The 17,743-nt window shown below is 36.2% G+C and overlaps 2 protein-coding genes across 2 annotated transcripts in view; one reads left to right on the top strand and one right to left on the bottom strand.

Moving 5' to 3' along the window:
• LOC144434878 (steroid 17-alpha-hydroxylase/17,20 lyase-like) overlaps positions 1-17,743 on the top strand; it is a 112,868-nt gene that overhangs the window by 19,898 nt on the left and 75,227 nt on the right. The gene's annotated exons all lie outside the window — the stretch shown is intronic.
• Positions 687-10,607, bottom strand: LOC144435845 (thioredoxin domain-containing protein 11-like). The gene is made up of 9 exons (XM_078124482.1): positions 10,468-10,607; positions 8,645-8,873; positions 7,187-7,414; positions 6,357-6,563; positions 5,390-5,587; positions 4,038-4,877; positions 2,618-2,812; positions 2,116-2,228; positions 687-1,295 (listed from the first exon to the last, which is right to left on the bottom strand). The coding sequence occupies exons 1-9, from the start codon at positions 10,584-10,586 to the stop codon at positions 1,115-1,117; spliced, it is 2,310 nt and encodes a 769-aa protein (XP_077980608.1). The 5' UTR covers positions 10,587-10,607; the 3' UTR covers positions 687-1,114.

Below are 17,743 nucleotides of genomic sequence, written 5' to 3'. Positions count from 1 at the left end.
ATCTTTGCTTCGAGAGCACTTTGACAAAATTGGAAAACTTCTTAATATCCATAATTACTTTTGCCAAATAAAATAAAATAAAGTTATTTACAAAATGTGTCTAAGGTCCAAATGATACCAAACAACATTTCAAGTTTTCACTTCAAAACGGATACACGTGAAGTTTGAGAAATTATTTGGACAAATACAGTAAGGGCAAGATCAATAGTTCAATGTAGGGTAAAAAAAAAAAAATTCTTTTACTAGGGTGGGGGTGGGGTGGTGAGTCATTTTATTTCTCATCCTACAAAAGTGATTTTACTTTTAATGGATTTGTTTATACCCCAAATACAAATATTTTCTAATAAATGTCGTCAATTTGAGAAATGAAAGAATTTTCGCTATTATAGTAAATGCATGGCACTAAAATACAGTAGTGTCAACAAAAGAACTATTTTTTCCTCACTACATACTGACTTTATATTCATAGTACTACATACGACTACATACTGACTTTATATTCATAGTACTACATACTACTACATACTGACTTTATATTCATAGCACTACATACTACTACATACTGACTTTATATTCATAGTACTACATACTACTACATACTGACTTTATATTCATAGTACTACATACTACTACATACTGACTTTATATTCATATGACTACATACTGATTTGAAATAGGTTTGCTGTCTGAAACAATTTTCAATTTTGTCCAATTTAGTTAGAAGGGGGGTGGGGGGTGGTGTGGTCTGAGGCCTAAGTATAAGAATTTTGATTTTTATCCTACATTGAACTATTGATCTCGCCCCGAACAAATCTAGGCCATGAAGTCATTTCATGTTTGAATATGAAATGAGAGTTTGCACTTGCCCATCAAAAGATTACATTTATTAAATATTTTCATCCAAACCCCATATCCAGGTAACAATGCATCTCTTTCACACTTAGTATGAAATTTCTAGTTCTTTGGAATTCACATATTAACAATCTAAAAACGTCAACAGCAAAAATTTCATAAAAGTTCATTCTCAAATGTTTATATAAACTGGCCTTTGGAAAAAAAATAACATTGAAATCTGGACACATACACACCATGGAAGTTATACTACAAAAAACTGTCAGAGATTGATGGGTTTAACTGAGTTTTCTAGAATAAAAACGCTGAGATTTTCAACAGTAATTTCTTGTTCTTGATTGAACTTTGAACTCCAGGACTTATGACCAGCGGGATAGAAGAGGATTGTAGGGAAGACTGTAGCAGTGAACTCCCACGGTAAATCGTTGATGTCACCGTTTATTCTGTAAATAAGTGGAAAACAAAAATATGAAAGGTGATAGGAGTAACATTTACAGTTGGTCCACTCCGACTTTGAATAATCAACATCAGGTGAATAGCTGTGCAGAATGAGGGACTCATCAACGCATTCCAATGATAAATTTCATTTTGTTGATAACATGTAAACACTTCTTAGCGACATTTGTATCAACACATGAACATTTCTTATCAACATATGACGTTTTACATGGGAGTGCATTCTTGTCAACATATGACGTTTTACATGGGAGTGCATTCTTGTCAACATATGACGTTTTACATGGGAGTGCATTCTTGTCAACATATGACGTTTTACATGGGAGTGCATTCTTGTCAACATATGACGTTTTACATGGGAGTGCATTCATGAGTTTCTTGACCTGCCATGGTGGCGCTCTACTTCCTGTCTATGTATCTTGGGGGGTATACATGGTATAGGTTACTCAGTTAATCATAAAGCACTGCTGCTTTCCTTGATGCCTGCACAATATGAAAAACATCCCTGATTTACACTTCTACAGCATACCAAGGAACATAGCTCTTAAGAAAAGGTACTCTGAGGTGATGATACCCCCAATTTGAGCGAGAGCGCTGTATTCTCAATTTCCTGTTTGCAGTCTGTAATGGCCTATTCGTTTTCATTTTAATCTCTTATTGAGGGTGGGAGGGTGTGTCAAGGAAGTGGAAAAGCTACCTCGTCCTCTCAAAATGAACAAATTATGTTACTTCAGGTAACTCACAAATTGGGACAGTTCCTTGTGGCACTCCACCAATAAAACTTATTTTACTATGTGAATGTCTCACCTTGCTATTGTTAGGTGTTCAGCAGACTGGAACAGATCAACAATAGACAAATATGTATGATGTATACTGCTGCAAATACCACACCATGGTGCATAGTACATGAGTAACACATCCTGCAACAAAGGTACATAACAACACAGGGATAAAGGTACATCAAACAGCGCCCTCTATCATAGAGAGAACGTGATGGACAGTGTGAAGTTGAAAGCTCTCTGCTGATCAAATTATATGTTGTGTGCATTGGTTATAATGAAACTTGCCACTACACTACCAACATATAATATTGACCACGAATTAACAGACACATTATCTTTTATAAAGTAACTGACCAATTTATAGTGAATATATCTTTGATTATTTGATGAAAAAAATGTCCCAGTTACAACGAGTGCAGGTTTTAAAATTGTTCTTTTCCCTGTAAACACAGGTAGATGATATACAAGAATGTACTATACATACTTAAAGGACTACATATGAAATATTTCAGTGTTTTTTTCCTTACCTTCTCTATATTTAGCACAATATCTTTAAATGTCTCAGCTGTAACTTCTTTTATACAGACGTTACCATGACTACATGACATCTTTTGTTGTGATGTTCTCAGTTGCCGTGGTAACTCACTAACTGTGTAACTTTTGATGAAATTTCTAATGTTTGACATGTTAAATGTTTCTTCCATGACATATTCCACCTCATTCTGCAAATAATAATTATATGAAATGATTTTATTTCACTAAAGTTTACAATTTTGACAATTCCTCATCAAAGTCTAAATATAAAATTTGTACACCAATTATTACATTGTAATTGCACAAGATGTTTCCAATTCACTATAAAAATGTTTTTCTTTTTAATGACTTAAAATAGATTTTATAGTGTTGTCTACAATATATGAGGTGGTTCATTCATGTATATATATATATATGTGTGTGTGTGTGTATATGTAGGCACGTATGTACTATGTATGTGTGTGTGTGTGTGTGTGTGTGTGTGTGTATGTAGGCATGTATGTACTTTGTATGTGTATGTATGTGTGTATGTATGTGTGTGTGTGTGTGTGTGTGTGTGTGTGTGTGTGTGCGTGCGTGCGTGCGTGCGTGCGTGCGTGTGTGCGTGTGTATGCGTGCATACACACTTCTCATCGGCAACCAATCTGATTAAAATCTGACGTAGTATACACATTGCGATTTCTTTTGGGCTGTTACATTTACTATCTTTTGTTCTTTTGTAACTGCTCATTACATGCATCTGACACAATACCAAAGGTTTTCCCAATCTCGTACTGACAAGAAGCCAACCAGAATCAAAACTAAATGTTTGAAACTGAAAGGGAACGACCAAATAATAACGATAACATTGCTGTCTGTGCTCTGAAGTCCTGTACCCGTATGTTTCGGTATATTATGCATTTCGCATTGGTTGATTAAATTCACTCCGCGCACTCGTGTGGCTCGGAAAAACCTATGGTATTGTGTCAGATGTATGTAATGAGCAGTTACAAAAGAATAACCGACAGTAAATGTAACAGCCAAATAGAAATCGTGACATGTACACTACATCGGATTTTAATATGCTTTTCATAAGATATTTCTGAAATTGCCAAAATGAGTCTTGTTTGTCTTTTTTCAGAGGCACTTCAACAATTTTGAATGATTATTACATTTGCTACATTGTGTAAATAAGGGAGAAGAATCAATGCATAGTTTATTTTGTATTTTGAAACTGTACATACTGTAGAAGATACAAACTACATAATTATAGTTGATGCGGTAAGTCAATCAATTAAGCTTTACAGGTATGTATGCCTTATGTGTCAGCCTTACAATGATTTCTACTTCTACCATAATGACTTTTGTAACATGAACACATCCAACAGAAAAGTACAAAATTAATACAACATCCAAGAATTAGTCAACTTTTACCTTAATGTCCATAAGCACTAGTACTGGAGTTTTGCTGGTTACCATGACACCTAGTCGATCTGCGTACACACTATAAACATCACTGTCCATGGCAAAGAACTTCAAACTTTTGTTTGTGTTGCATCCAAGTCCACCGAAGTCTATTGAAGATTTCAACTGTCTAAATGCTTCGGCTTCAGATGCATTGTATTTCGGAGGAACAACTTCGGAAGACGACAAGTGTTGTAAGTTCCACACACCTGGTTTTCTGACTCTTGGACAAGATTCCTTTCCAGTCTTTTCCTGAGTTTTACTGTGTTGGAGTTTCCCATGATGAGAATGAGTTACTGTATCAAGAACATCATGGGGTTGATATGTTTGATCGTTACTATGGTTACAACAGACACTGAAATGAATCTTTGCATTGTAGTCATTATGGAAATTTACGCAAGCGTTTGATAAAAAAATAAAGTCATTTGTAAATGATGAAACGCTATCTAAAATATAGTTTATATTCTGAAATTGACACCATTTTGGCAAAAATGGCGATTTTGATCTGTTTTCGATGCAAACATCACAAATGTCGTAATTAGTGTTAATGGGGGAATTACTCCCTGAGGTAGAGTTGATGAATGAATTACAACATGGTAGACTTCTTGTGAATGTTTTACGATACGATGACGACGACGATGATGGTGACAATCGTGAAGATGACATATATAGAGGTTTACTAAATTCTGTTTGAACTTTGACCTGTGATATCTCATTTTCTTTTTCTCGTATTGCAGCGAGAAGTTCCATCGTTGCAAGTATTTTTTCACTGTTATTACAGTTATAATAATCGAGTGCCACTTCTCTGAGCTGCAAATGAAAACAAAAAATATTCATTACTCTAGAGTCCAAAATTACATCATTTTAAGATACATCATTTCAAGGACCATAAACTTGACTAGTGCAAAGGAAGGGGGGGGTGCTTACAAATATTACAAAAAAGTTATCTATAATCATTTATTTGTTACTAGATTACGATATATTTGTATCAATTTTATTTAAATGACATGCAAATGAGGAGATGGTCGTTCGATCTACACGAGAGTGTGTGATCACATAGAGTCATATTTACAGAAATTTGTTGTTTCGGCTAAACATATGTAGTAATACCATGAGTGCCAGTGTTGGTACTGAGGAGTATTTGCACTCATGCTTCCTCGTTTTTTCTGCTGGACTTTCACGAGTGTACTTTGGTAGAAAACACTGCAAAGCCCTCATGCAAATACCCAGCGTACGCCACATTTGCACTCACATGTCATGGAGTTCTGTTATAGTATGAATCACATTTACACAAGGCAATACTGATGTTGGACAAGACAAACCTGTTGGACGTGGGAATTGAACTGTTTACTCTTGTCATCTGACGTCAGCAGTAACACAAATGGTTTGTTTGCGATTTGGGAAGATAAGTTGACACTCTTAGTTCCACTGGGTACCAGCCATGGAATCAGTTTCTCTCTGTGGTGATAGGCCCACTCTACGATGGCCTCCGCTGTAAAATTAGCGCGACGTGGATACATCTAGCAGGAAAACAAAGCAGTGAATCAATGACATAGGTTAGGTTCTAACACATTTTTTAATAAAAAATGTCACATGTGTGTTACTTTGTTGAACCACTACATGACAGTATGTGGTCTACCTAATTACCATAATAATGGTCAAACACACTTTGAAGGCAAACATGTACCCATCCAGGAAATAGCCGTATTTTCATAACTAAGGGTTCTGGAGAGTCATTTCATGATTTCGCATCACATCAATTTGCAACCCGATTGCCAAGAAATGTCAATAGAGTTTCAAATAAGTGTTTCTTGGCAATCACGCAAAACTTATGAGATGTGAAATCATGCAATGATTCTCCAGAACTCGAAATTTATGAAAATACACATATTTCGCAGAGTGCTTTAATGACACTTTTTTTAAACAGTCTTTTTGGTTACAGTCAAAATGACAGTTCAATCCTGACATGAAACTAGTCTTATGATTGGTTTATAAGCTCTAAGGAGTCATGAATATTCATGTTCTGCATTTGCATATACACGTTGGCTAGCTCCCATGAAGCAATGCATGCCAATGACATGGGAGAAAATCTGAAAAATGAATGCGGAACACGTTTGCTTTTCTCAGCAATCCCAAGTAATGTAAGTGGTGTAATATCATCATATGACTCTCCAGAACCCAAAGTTTACAAAAAAATGCTTTTATTTCTTGAATTGACAACTCGTTTTAATTCCTCCTGTGAACAAATCAAGGGTAGACACAACCAATTATTGATAGGCAAGTACTGACCATTGTGCCGTTCAGCATCCTGATGAGGAAGACTGTCCTTGGCATCCAGATTCCATACGCATTGGCTAAACTTGAACTTGTAATAACTCCAAACTGAAGTGGCTGGATGGGATCTTTCTCCAGAGAATGCAGAGCTGCCTGATAATAGGTCAGATATCCTGATGGTCTCTGAGACTTAGTGAAATCAAAAAGTCCTATAACAGTACTCTATAAAAAAGAGATGAAATCAGTATGAAACAAAAATTTTGCTGACTACATCAACCTATTCTGGTATATATATAAAATTATATACATATGTCGAATGAAGTCTAGATAATTCTTTTTTTACTTAACTTTGAATTTGACAACAGACCAACATTTTTGAAACATTTAAACATAGGCTAATCTAATAAGGGATGACTTGCTGAAACTTTAACAGACCCCCTCCAAAGTTTCTTAACAGAACCCCCCCCCCCCTCCAAAGTTTCTTAACAGACCCCCTCCTCCAAAGTTTCTTAACAGAGCCCCCTTCCCTCCAAAGTTTCTTAACAGACCCCCTCCCCCTCCAAAGTTTCTTAACAGACCTCCTTCCCCTCCAAAGTTTCTTAACATACCCCCTCCCCCTCCAAAGTTTCTTAACAGACCCCCTCCCCCTCCAAAATTTCTGACATACTTCTTTTTCTAGTTACATTTCAGCTGAATCTCTGTATTCAGCTGAATTTCGGAAATAGTAACAAAATTGGTTTGAAGGTTGGTGTGAACCCCTCCTTCCTTTACCAGACAAGATGAATGCTATGGCTATCAACTTTATGATGTGTTACATTCTTAATTTATAGGCTTTCTTTCCTTACCTCTGTTTGTGCAATAAATTTTAACATTTCTTCATCATCAGGCACGTAACTAACAGGACTGCATATCCTTTTCAGAAACTGTACCATATGTTTGGCTTTCAAAATGCCATGGTACTGGACACCTTCAAAATGAGTATTATAAGCCATCATCATTGGATAAAATTTCAAAGGAACATTTCTCCGACATGACCCCTTCGGCCACCAACAGTTAACAGCGATAAAAGTCACCTGCCAAAAGTTAAACAAGTATACATTATGTCGAACAATAATTGATACTATGGCAGCTATAATATTTACACTGGGTAACACGAAAGTAAAGCACTTTCTCTATGTGCTACACTCATTTATAGCATTCATATCAAGTGTAAAAATATACTGTTTCAATTGGTTTATTTACAAGCCAAGCATGTGGCCTTTCTAATGTGGTCAATTAGCAAATGAAACAGTATACTTTTTACACTTGATATGGATGCTGTAAATGATTCTGGTACATTCATAATCTGTAAGGTACGTCGTGACGTACCCTCACACATCGGCCAGACCGGTGAGGGCGGAACGTCACGACGTATCTTACAGTCTAGTACATTCAGAATACGCTATAATGTTGGTTTTATGGGTTGTATATTTCTTAGTAGTTTTAGTCTGTTTTCAATAACTCAATCTTGTGGTTCTACTTGGCTTAATCCTCAAATTGACAGTTTATTCAGCTATACTGCTTGTGCTAGTGTTGCATAAAGCTCGGTAACAGAAAAGGAATATCATTTTAAACTGTCAAAATTCCCCATTACACTATCATTGAGAATTTGATTTTGGCTGCATCAAATCAAAACACCACAAAATCAATAACATCATTTTCATTTTAATTATTTACTTTCACATGTTTACACTACAGGCAAATAAACATTTTTGGTTGTTTACATGGAAACACCGAAGATGGCAAAAAAACTGAAAACGATGCTTTTGTACATGTGCAAACATAACATAATGGTTAAGCACATGCGTAAGTATGTCACTGATGGGGATCATTCCTGAAGTCAAATATGTGCATTTTCAAATTGTTGCATTTTCAGTCTTTTACATGAGTCTCTTTTTGAATCTTTCCATTCTTACCTCTTTACATAGACTTTTTTTTTTACTGAAAATGGATTGGTTTGAAAACAATTTGAAAGTGCCACCGAAAATCGATTGTTTTGAAAATAAATTGTTGCATTTTCAAACTGTTGCATTTTCATGTGCATTTTGTCATCTCCGTGTAAACGGTAGCTCGACCTTCATTTGAAAATGGAATTGTGTAAACAGCGCCTTAGTGCAGGGTATATTCGAAAACACACAGAACATTGATCAACTGATGCTTGATCTAGTTGGCAAAGATTGGCTAAATGTGTGACGGACGGCATCCGATGTCCTCGTATATTTGTTCAAACGTAAAAATGCAAATGAGTTTATATTTTGACTCACCTCGCCTTCCAATTTATATGCAGCTTTTTCATATTCCTTAGCAGCATCTATGGAAGTGCCATCCCAGTGTGCATAGTACATAATAAAAAAGACCTCACTACTAGCGTTATGTATAAAACTTGTAACTGCTTGCATATTGCCATACTTGTATTCTTTAACTGGTGAGTGCGTAGGAAAGATTCTCCTGGGTTCATTTGCTTCAGTGTAGTCATTATAGATTCCTGCACCGCTACAAAATGATGAACATTGAAATCATTCATGTTAGTGACAGTAATTTGAGTACATGTATAGATCTGATCACTGGACCAACTCTGTGTATGATAACTACTTACAAGATTTGTTCATGCTAGTGGACCTATCACTAGTCTAGTTCTTATACGACGCATTACAACTACTACGCTCATCTCCACTCACAAACTCACACTGCGTTCATATAAACAATCATGATGACATCATCATGCCTTGCATGATTTTAGTTTCGGACTGGAGAGGTGGAGTTCGGTTAATGAGCAACTGTCTAAAGGAACAAACCAATTGCAACTGCTTGTCAATTTGTGATGGATTACTACCGACATGCATCATTTACTCTTTGCCCAGCGGGGGGTAGCACAGATTTTTGTGCTATACATGAGTGGAGACAATCGTAGTAATCGTAACGCATTGTATGGTATAGGAACTAGACTAGCCTTTCACTGTCCCAGATCACATACATATATTTCAAGTTATAATTTTTAACTATTTAACCATTCCCTAACCTGTCCTCACCGGGACCCGATACATTCCGTTTACATTTGACCCTCTGTTCTTGCCTCTCATCAACCAAAAAGGTTCATCAGTTGTACATAACCCCAGAGAACCGTGTAGATAGGTACAGGTGTTGTTGTATATTCAATTCAATGATGGTAGGCTGGCTTGCACAATAACATAAATTTATAACGAAAGTAAATATCTACTATTTACTTTATTCATCCTCTTTGACGTCATTCAAAATATTGACTATCTACTCAAAGGTGCATGTATGTAAAAGAATTGGATACAATACATACATAAGTACAGCACTTATCAGATTCATAATGAATTTCATAATTTTTCAAACAAAAACAATGAATTTCAAAATTGAAAATGATAAAGATATTTCAAAATTTGTATATATGGTATGACACTTATTTGGAAGGGCCTTACAAAATCACAACTCAGTAACACAAACTAATTTCTTTCATAGTGTTCATTCTGATATTGTCATTCATAAATCTGCTTTGAAAATTAAAAATTCATAAAAGTCTGAACGTATGGATTCTTTAGGGTCATCACAAGAATGCTGTTTCGTCCACAGTCACTGTTTTCATCTGTTTTGTCATGTGTTCTTATTCATATACAAGACGATAAGCTCAGACAGCTTAACTTTACAAAGTACAAGAGTTTCGATTGGTTTCTCAAAACACAACATATGGCCACGAACCAATCAGAAGGCGTGTTTTAGAGAGACAACAGCTGTCATCAAGCAATGTATATCAACATATTTTCATATTTTGATCGATGAACGACACGATTGTGTATGTATATTATCGTGTGTGTCCATATCCACGACACATTTGTATGATGTATGCTACACAGTAGAATGACCATATTGCGTTCACATTTTTTCATTTGAAAACACGATACAGAATATTGTTCAGCTTCCATATGCTTTCAAAAGATAACAGATCTAGAGATAAACAAATCACAAAACCTTAAAAACTTTATCAAATCTTACCATTTGAGATTCACGTGATCTCATCCTAGTTCTTGGGAAACGAATTGGAACATTACATCATCTCACTTACCTGTACGAAATTTTGCCGGCGAAGAAAGTGAAAAGTGTGGCGATCAAAATAGTGATGAGCTCTGGATGTTGAGCCATGACCTGTAAGAGGAGGCTGCGTGTATTGGCAGCTTGTTGCATGCTATATACGCTGTGCCAGTGTTCATTTTCAACCCGGACAAACACATTCACACATGTTTGCTGTTCTTGCCATTACTGAGCAGCCACGTAGCCTTAGTGCACAACACTTCCGGGTCACAACGGTATCGTTGTCCGCTGAGGGCGTGATGAATTTGCCATACCTCCGACGCGAAGCTAACGCGTACCGGGAGCCCAGGGAACCTAGCTAGGAACCGTGTTAAATGAATAAATAAAATAAATAAATAAATAAACAAACAAACACACAAAATTTATTTAAAAACAGGGTAACCAGGAAACAACAAAAGCTGATTTCCACCTGGGCCCTGAATGGTGTACGTCACAGTGTATCGGAGTCGCCCAAACTGATCAATATTTCACGAAAAAAACTGTAACATGGGTCGACTTTTCATTTGAAAATTCCCTAATCATGGAAAGATCACAGGGAGCTCAGGCTCAGTTAGTTTTGTTTACAAATACAAGTAAACAAACAAACAAACTCCAAATGAATGAATAAATAAATAAATAAACAAACAAACAAACAAACAAACAAACAAACAAACAAATCATAAACAAATAAACCGATAAATGAGAAGATTGATACATGAATAAATGACAACAAACATTACCCCCCCCCAAAAAAAAAAATAAAATAAAATAAAATAAAAAATAAAAAATAAATAAAAATAAAAATAGTCACCAATGGAGAGACCCCTCCCTGTGGGAAGATTAGCCGCAAGATTTTTCTCTCACAATCCCTGATGATATTTTCGTGATGCGACGATGCAACTCGGGGGCACCATACTACGCTAGCAAGCTAACTTAAAAAGTTCCTTTCCTATAAAGGCTTGCACTTTGTAGTCCTTAACTATGGCTCTATCTGTTTGTGACTGGAAATCCCTAACGATGGGTATATTTTTGGATAGTACATTGGGTAGATACTTTCAACCTGGGCTGCACACCCCCGGTATTAATATTGGGAGTCCCCCCTCCTGTGGTGGTGGTGGTGGTGGTGGTGGGGCTGCTGCTGATGATGATAATTAATAACATTTGACCGTCGGACGACGATTTCTTACATCCCTGATCTGCCATGGACAATGAACACTAAATAGACTCGAAACACTTTGCTTTTCAAGTCACTTATTTACCCATACTTCTGAATCTTTGTAACATGCTTCAATCGCGAACACAAATGTTCAAAATGTACACATATTGTTCATAATGAAATATACACCAAGACCGTTAAGTTCTCTTGAATTTTATCAAGAACATATTTTTACTAAGCCTGCTACTCATTCATATTCTACTACATCTCATTTTGTACATAGTTTAGGACTCCATTGATTGTATATAGGGCAAATACGAGTAAATGTTCCATTTGAAAAGATGATGATGATGATGCGGTGATGATGATGATGGTGGTGATGATGATGCCGTAGACGACAACGGCGGCGGCGGCGGTGGTGGTAGTGGTGCTGGTGATGATGATGATGATGATGATGTGGTGGTGATGATGGAACAAGTAGGGGAAGACGTGGAATGCAGTAATGAATGATGAAAAGATGTTACACCGTATTCCCCACTGGATACATCCATCAGCAAAGGATGCATTTTATCAAATCGTCAACTTTTTAAAATGCTATTAATCATATTGGATATATCCAAAACATGACAGTTGTAAATGTAACGGCAAAGAAAAGGCGAGCGTCGCGTCTTGCTATAATGCCTAATAGTATCTATCGTCGGCATTCCTTGTCACGATCTATGCGTTTACATGTAATAAAAGCTTTTAGTCGGGCCGAAACCCTATTCGTGTGATCTCTGTGTGTGTCGACATTAAGTGATTGGTTTTCTAGATCTCCTATCCAGATGAGGTATGGGTTTATTTCTAAGTAACTGCATATACATGGTAAGGATCCAGTGTGCAAGATCTCAAGATGCTGTTTTCTATCAGGGTATACGCTTACTTAATTCTGTTTCTCATGACCCGACTTAGTCTAATTCCTAATGGCCGTATTCCGATTTTACACTACATTAGTAATATGTATGAAAATAACGTAATGTAAAATCGGAATACGGTCTTCAAGAACTAGACTAGACCCGACCAACCCTTTACTACTCAGTTTCAGTCTGGCGAGATTTTTTTTAAAAATCGACGCCCTCTACGGCAGGGTTAAACAAAATCACAACGTCACTGGTTGTTAGAAGGCAGCCCCTAGAGCGAAAATGATCGTTTATAGCTGAAAATAGGGGAATGTAATCAAACAAATGATTCACAGTTCTCCCTTCAGACTTTTGAATGTCATTTCTATAAGTCATTCAGACTGTTAACGTAAGATCATTTATGAATTGAAATAGCACACATATCACTGACTTAATTTACACTTACATTTTAAATATTTAAAAAAAATAGTTATTTTGTTTTATTTTTGACCGACCCATCATTTTAGGAAGTGTTACGATGAGAAAGATAGAATTATGAGTCCCTATCAACAGGGACGTATGCGGAGAGATATACCTAAATTCCCTTCGATCACATGACAGTGTTTTCCTTTTGTACGGACATGCGTAGTTGATTTGCTATACCATTCGTGTGTTTGTCATAGCTTGAAGAAGGTGTGCTAGACGCACCGAAACGTTGCTTGTTAGTATTTTACTTTGGGATTGGGAAGTAAGGCCGACTTCACACACTACTACCTGTTCATCAAGTCACTTATATATATATATATACTCGGTGAGTATCAATCTGCTAAGACAGTGCTCTATACCGCAGTGGCAGAGCGCAATAGTATTGATAGTTCTAGAGATCTTTCTTGGTTGTAACTCGGAGTTTCACCTATAGTGCGATCATCAGAGTTCCAGAACTATCAAAACTATATATATATATATATATATATATATATATATATATATATATATATATATATATATATATATATATATATATATATATATATATATATGTATATATTGTATATATATATTCCCTGATTTTCAGCTATATATATATATATATATATATATATATATATTGTATATATATATATATTATATGATATTATATTACATTATATATATATATATACATCACCTAAAGACTCTAGTGAGAGTAAAGTAAAGCGGATTGTTCATACGTTTAATCACATTTGAACCCTGAAGAAAATACCAATACCAATAAAAAAGAATCGAAATTAACATCATTTACATACACTTAGAATTAATTACAATGCTATGCTTGTCGCTCTGACAAATACCGTTATCCTGAGAGGATCGGATTCAAAAAATAGTTCGTTGCTGGAATCTTAGGAAACACACCTTCTATACATTTCACATCTCGTGCGTTCTTATTTGTTACAACATTTCTGTAAACCGTTCAATGTTTAGTACAATCTGTACACTTTCTGCATATAGTATACACATTCTAATGGGAATCATCTTAACTTTTGCAAGACATCTTGAATCTATTCTTAAAGTGGCACAAACCGAGTTGTACTCACAAGTGAAAATAACTAAAACTACACTCTTGTATAATGTCGATGCAGGTCTTGTATAAATCTGCATAGTAGGGATTTCATTAGTTGTAAATTAATTGCACAAGATTATTAATAAATGTGTAAAAATGTTTGATATTGTACGTACGCCACAACGTTTAACACATTTTGTAGCTTTTTTGCAATTTATTGAGTTACAAACAAGGACTTGGTTTAATGTTATTTCACATTGATTTTTTGAAATACAATGCCATGATAAAATTTTTTTTATAAATTAAAAATCCAATTCTCATCCAGATGGCCACTTTAAAGATAATTAAGAAACTTGTTAACTGTTTATTAGTCTTCTAAGATTATTTCAATCACTTGTGTCCTATGTTTATCTACAGATAGTATGGATAGGTAAGTACTCGTAAATGTAATTGGAAGTGTTCATTCCCAGAACCGTTCATCAATACTGCCAATCGTGATGTTTATCAATACTGCCCGAAGGACGTTCGTCTATAATGCTGTCTGATGACTAATGCATTGAGATAAAAAAAGGTTGAACTTAATCGTGTTAAAATTCTCCACATGTGAACAATATATAGTATTATTTAGGAAATAAAAACTTCGAAATACAATATAGCTTATATTTATTCTAATGAAGTCATAAAACTCGAAGTCTGAGGAATGTGGTGTATATTGTTGATGATTATGTAGCATATGGTACTCCTCTATCCCCCCCACCCTCCCCGTATCATTGTGAGTCAAACGTTTGTAGTAAGTGTTGTTTATTATAGTGACATGTGATATACAACTTCGAATCACCAATGGAAAAAGAATGGAATTGAAAATTAATGTATCACCCATCTAATCGGGTGTACATGTTACTGTGAAAATGTGAATAATATTTGCTATATACTATGTGTACACATAATGGTGGCAAGTGTGTTTGTTTGTCTGTCTGTCTGTCTGTCTGTCTGTCTGTCTGTCTGTCTGTCTGTCTGTCTGTCTGTCTGTCTGTCTGTCTGTCTGTCTGTCTGTCTGTCTGTCTGTCTGTCTGTCTGTCTGTCTGTCTGTCCGTCCGTCCGTCCGTCCGTCCGTCCGTCCGTCCGTCCGTCCGTCCGTCCGTCCGTCCGTCCGTCTGTCTGTCTGTCTGTCTGTCTGTCTGTCTGTCTGTCTGTTTCTTTGCTTTTGTTTGGTTAGGTGGAATGGGGTGAGAGGAGGACAATTTAACATTTTGACCTCTGTAACTCTTAACTATCATTTTGACGTCAAAGATCCACTGGTGAGGGAGAGCCTTTAACGATTTCCTCATCGGCTATTAGTACCTCTGTATTCACCTTCTTAATGGAATGCTTCCTGTCGCCGTGGTGCATTATAAGAGCCTTCTCTTTGGCTGATAAATTACCAGTTTGATCCTCAGAAAGTCTGTACCTCTCAGGAATGTTCACATAATTGAGTTCATCCTTTCGTTTTGGCGGAGAATTGCGCGTGATATAGTTAATAAGAACTCTACCAAGTTTAGGAATAGCGGAAAAAATAAAACATATGCCGACTATAAAAACTGGCAGACTAAGAATGTAGCCAAGTTTTGGTACAAAGGACTTGTAAATGAGAACGCCGATGGAACAGACTGCAATTCCAAGACCTAGAATAAAAATTCCTTTGGATTTATCGGATGACAGTACCATTTTTATATATGGTCGTTAATCATCGAACTTACGAATTACGATCAAATGCATAGTATTGTATAACATTCCATTCACCAGCTACAACGTCGTTATGTCTGTTTGTTGGCATTCCAAGTAAGTTTGACACCAATTCCGGAGTTGTATGTTTATCCACGAGTCGGGCCATACGTCTGGAATAGAAAGACAGAACAAGAAACTCCTGATCATGAAGCAGTGTATTTGATACATTGAATTTCATTCTTGTATCACTTGTAACTCGTTATTCATATTGTATCTGTTACCCATATGTTTGATTTATACGACCATCGAAAGCTAAGGAGCCTTCAGCAATTGTAATGGGGGCGGGGGGTTGTCACATTGTCTAACAGCATTATTTTGTGAGTTTGACATAACTTTTAACGTGGTGGCAGCGGTGGGATTAAGTCGTTTAAACCGTTGATTTTGGGACTAGTGTCCTTTCCATGTCTGACAGCATCTAAACCATGTTTTGAACTATTTTAGGGAGGCGGGGGGGGGGGTCATATTTTAGAGAAAGGAAATTGAGGGACGGTCACTTAGAACGGGAAAAGGGTCATAGTTTACGCAACAGCCCGCGGCCTGCTGACCCCCCCCTGTAATTAGTGAAGGCTCCCTAAATAATAAACATGACAGTGAAGGAGGGAACAAGCTGGAAGAATTGGACTGTGATTCGATTCAGAATTGATGACATTGGACATAATTATTTTGGACGAACGCATAACAGGTGGCCACTACAAACACATTGCATCAAGGATTCGGTTACAGTGAAGTGTCAGAAACGTTAACTGTCAAGGCTTACAGCATGCAGCACATCATGCATCATGCATCATGACAAAAGTGTACGTTATCACGAGTGACCTTTGACCTATAGTTAGAATACACAGTTACACGGTTGATAATTGAGAACTGCCTTATTACATCATGTATTGCGATGCTGCCAACACAGTGACGTAAAAGGGAATGCAATAAATCCAAGATGGTCTCATAACACATCATGATAATCTTTTTAATGATTTATGCTGCAGAATGAGACATGTACAGAAATTGGAGTAGCAAAAATGACAGCGACGTCGACGTCTGACATTTCGATATATGTTGTCAATTTGTAAATTCCCTCAAGAATCAATTAAGCATTTTCATACATTTCATAGAAAATGGACAAATTATCGGGATGTAAATTCTTAATTATACTCGTGTATATAGGAGAGCGAGGGATTAGTTTGAAAAAGAGCTAGCACACAAATATTTATCCACTGAGGATCAACTTATATCTTTGAGGTAATTATACACACCAATTTTCTGATTGTTGTATTAGTTTCCCGGTCACAAAATATGTTGTTATGGCGGAATCCCCCACAAAAAAATGTATGATGGTGTCGAGATTTTTTTGCTATCTGTTCTCAGACAACTAACATTTTTCGCATGTTTCTTTTTCTGAGATCTGTTGTCTGTTTTGTGGCTACAAGATTTGATTTCTTTAGAAGGTGACATGAAATATCGCTACTCTCGCTCCAAAGATTAAAATTTGTTTAATTCTGCGTATGATATTAACGTATATGTCAGAATTAAGACGATTAATCAAATTTCATGGACATATATGTGTTATATTCCATTAGTAGGGATTATTAGAGCCCACGTGACAACACATCAAGTATTAGTGTGGCGGCACTGAGTTGTCATTCATAATACATATATCTACATTTTGTCCAGATCTTTAAGCTGTTCTGTTTCACTGAATTAATAATTACCATTAAAAATTTATCCATCAGTGCAATGTTTTTTTATATAACCATTTATTATTAATAATCTTCCCCCACGCATGACATAACATGATTCGAGTCTCAACTGTGTACATATTTTCAATTAACTTTAAACACATGTTAGAACAGCCACAGCTTTGTCGATGATGGGAGTTATGATCACCAGCCAGACTACTATAAAAATGAGCACAGATAGAGGCCTCTGTCTTGTAACG

This window comes from Glandiceps talaboti, chromosome 5, assembly GCF_964340395.1.
Source record: "Glandiceps talaboti chromosome 5, keGlaTala1.1, whole genome shotgun sequence".
Taxonomy (NCBI): domain Eukaryota; kingdom Metazoa; phylum Hemichordata; class Enteropneusta; family Spengelidae; genus Glandiceps; species Glandiceps talaboti.
The sequence above is the reverse complement of the archived record's forward strand: the minus strand, read 5'-3'. Positions and strand labels throughout refer to the sequence as shown.

Bases quoted from the DNA above. Each gene is read 5' to 3' on its own strand.
- LOC144435845 (XM_078124482.1), bottom strand. From the start codon at position 10,586: ATGCAACAAGCTGCCAATACACGCAGCCTCCTCTTACAGGTCATGGCT. The intron at 4,878-5,389 runs GTTTGTCTTGTC...TTTCATTTGCAG, and splicing joins TCAATTCCCACGTCCAACAG to CTCAGAGAAGTGGCACTCGA. The intron at 2,813-4,037 runs GTAAAAGTTGAC...TATTATTTGCAG, and splicing joins TAGTGCTTATGGACATTAAG to AATGAGGTGGAATATGTCAT.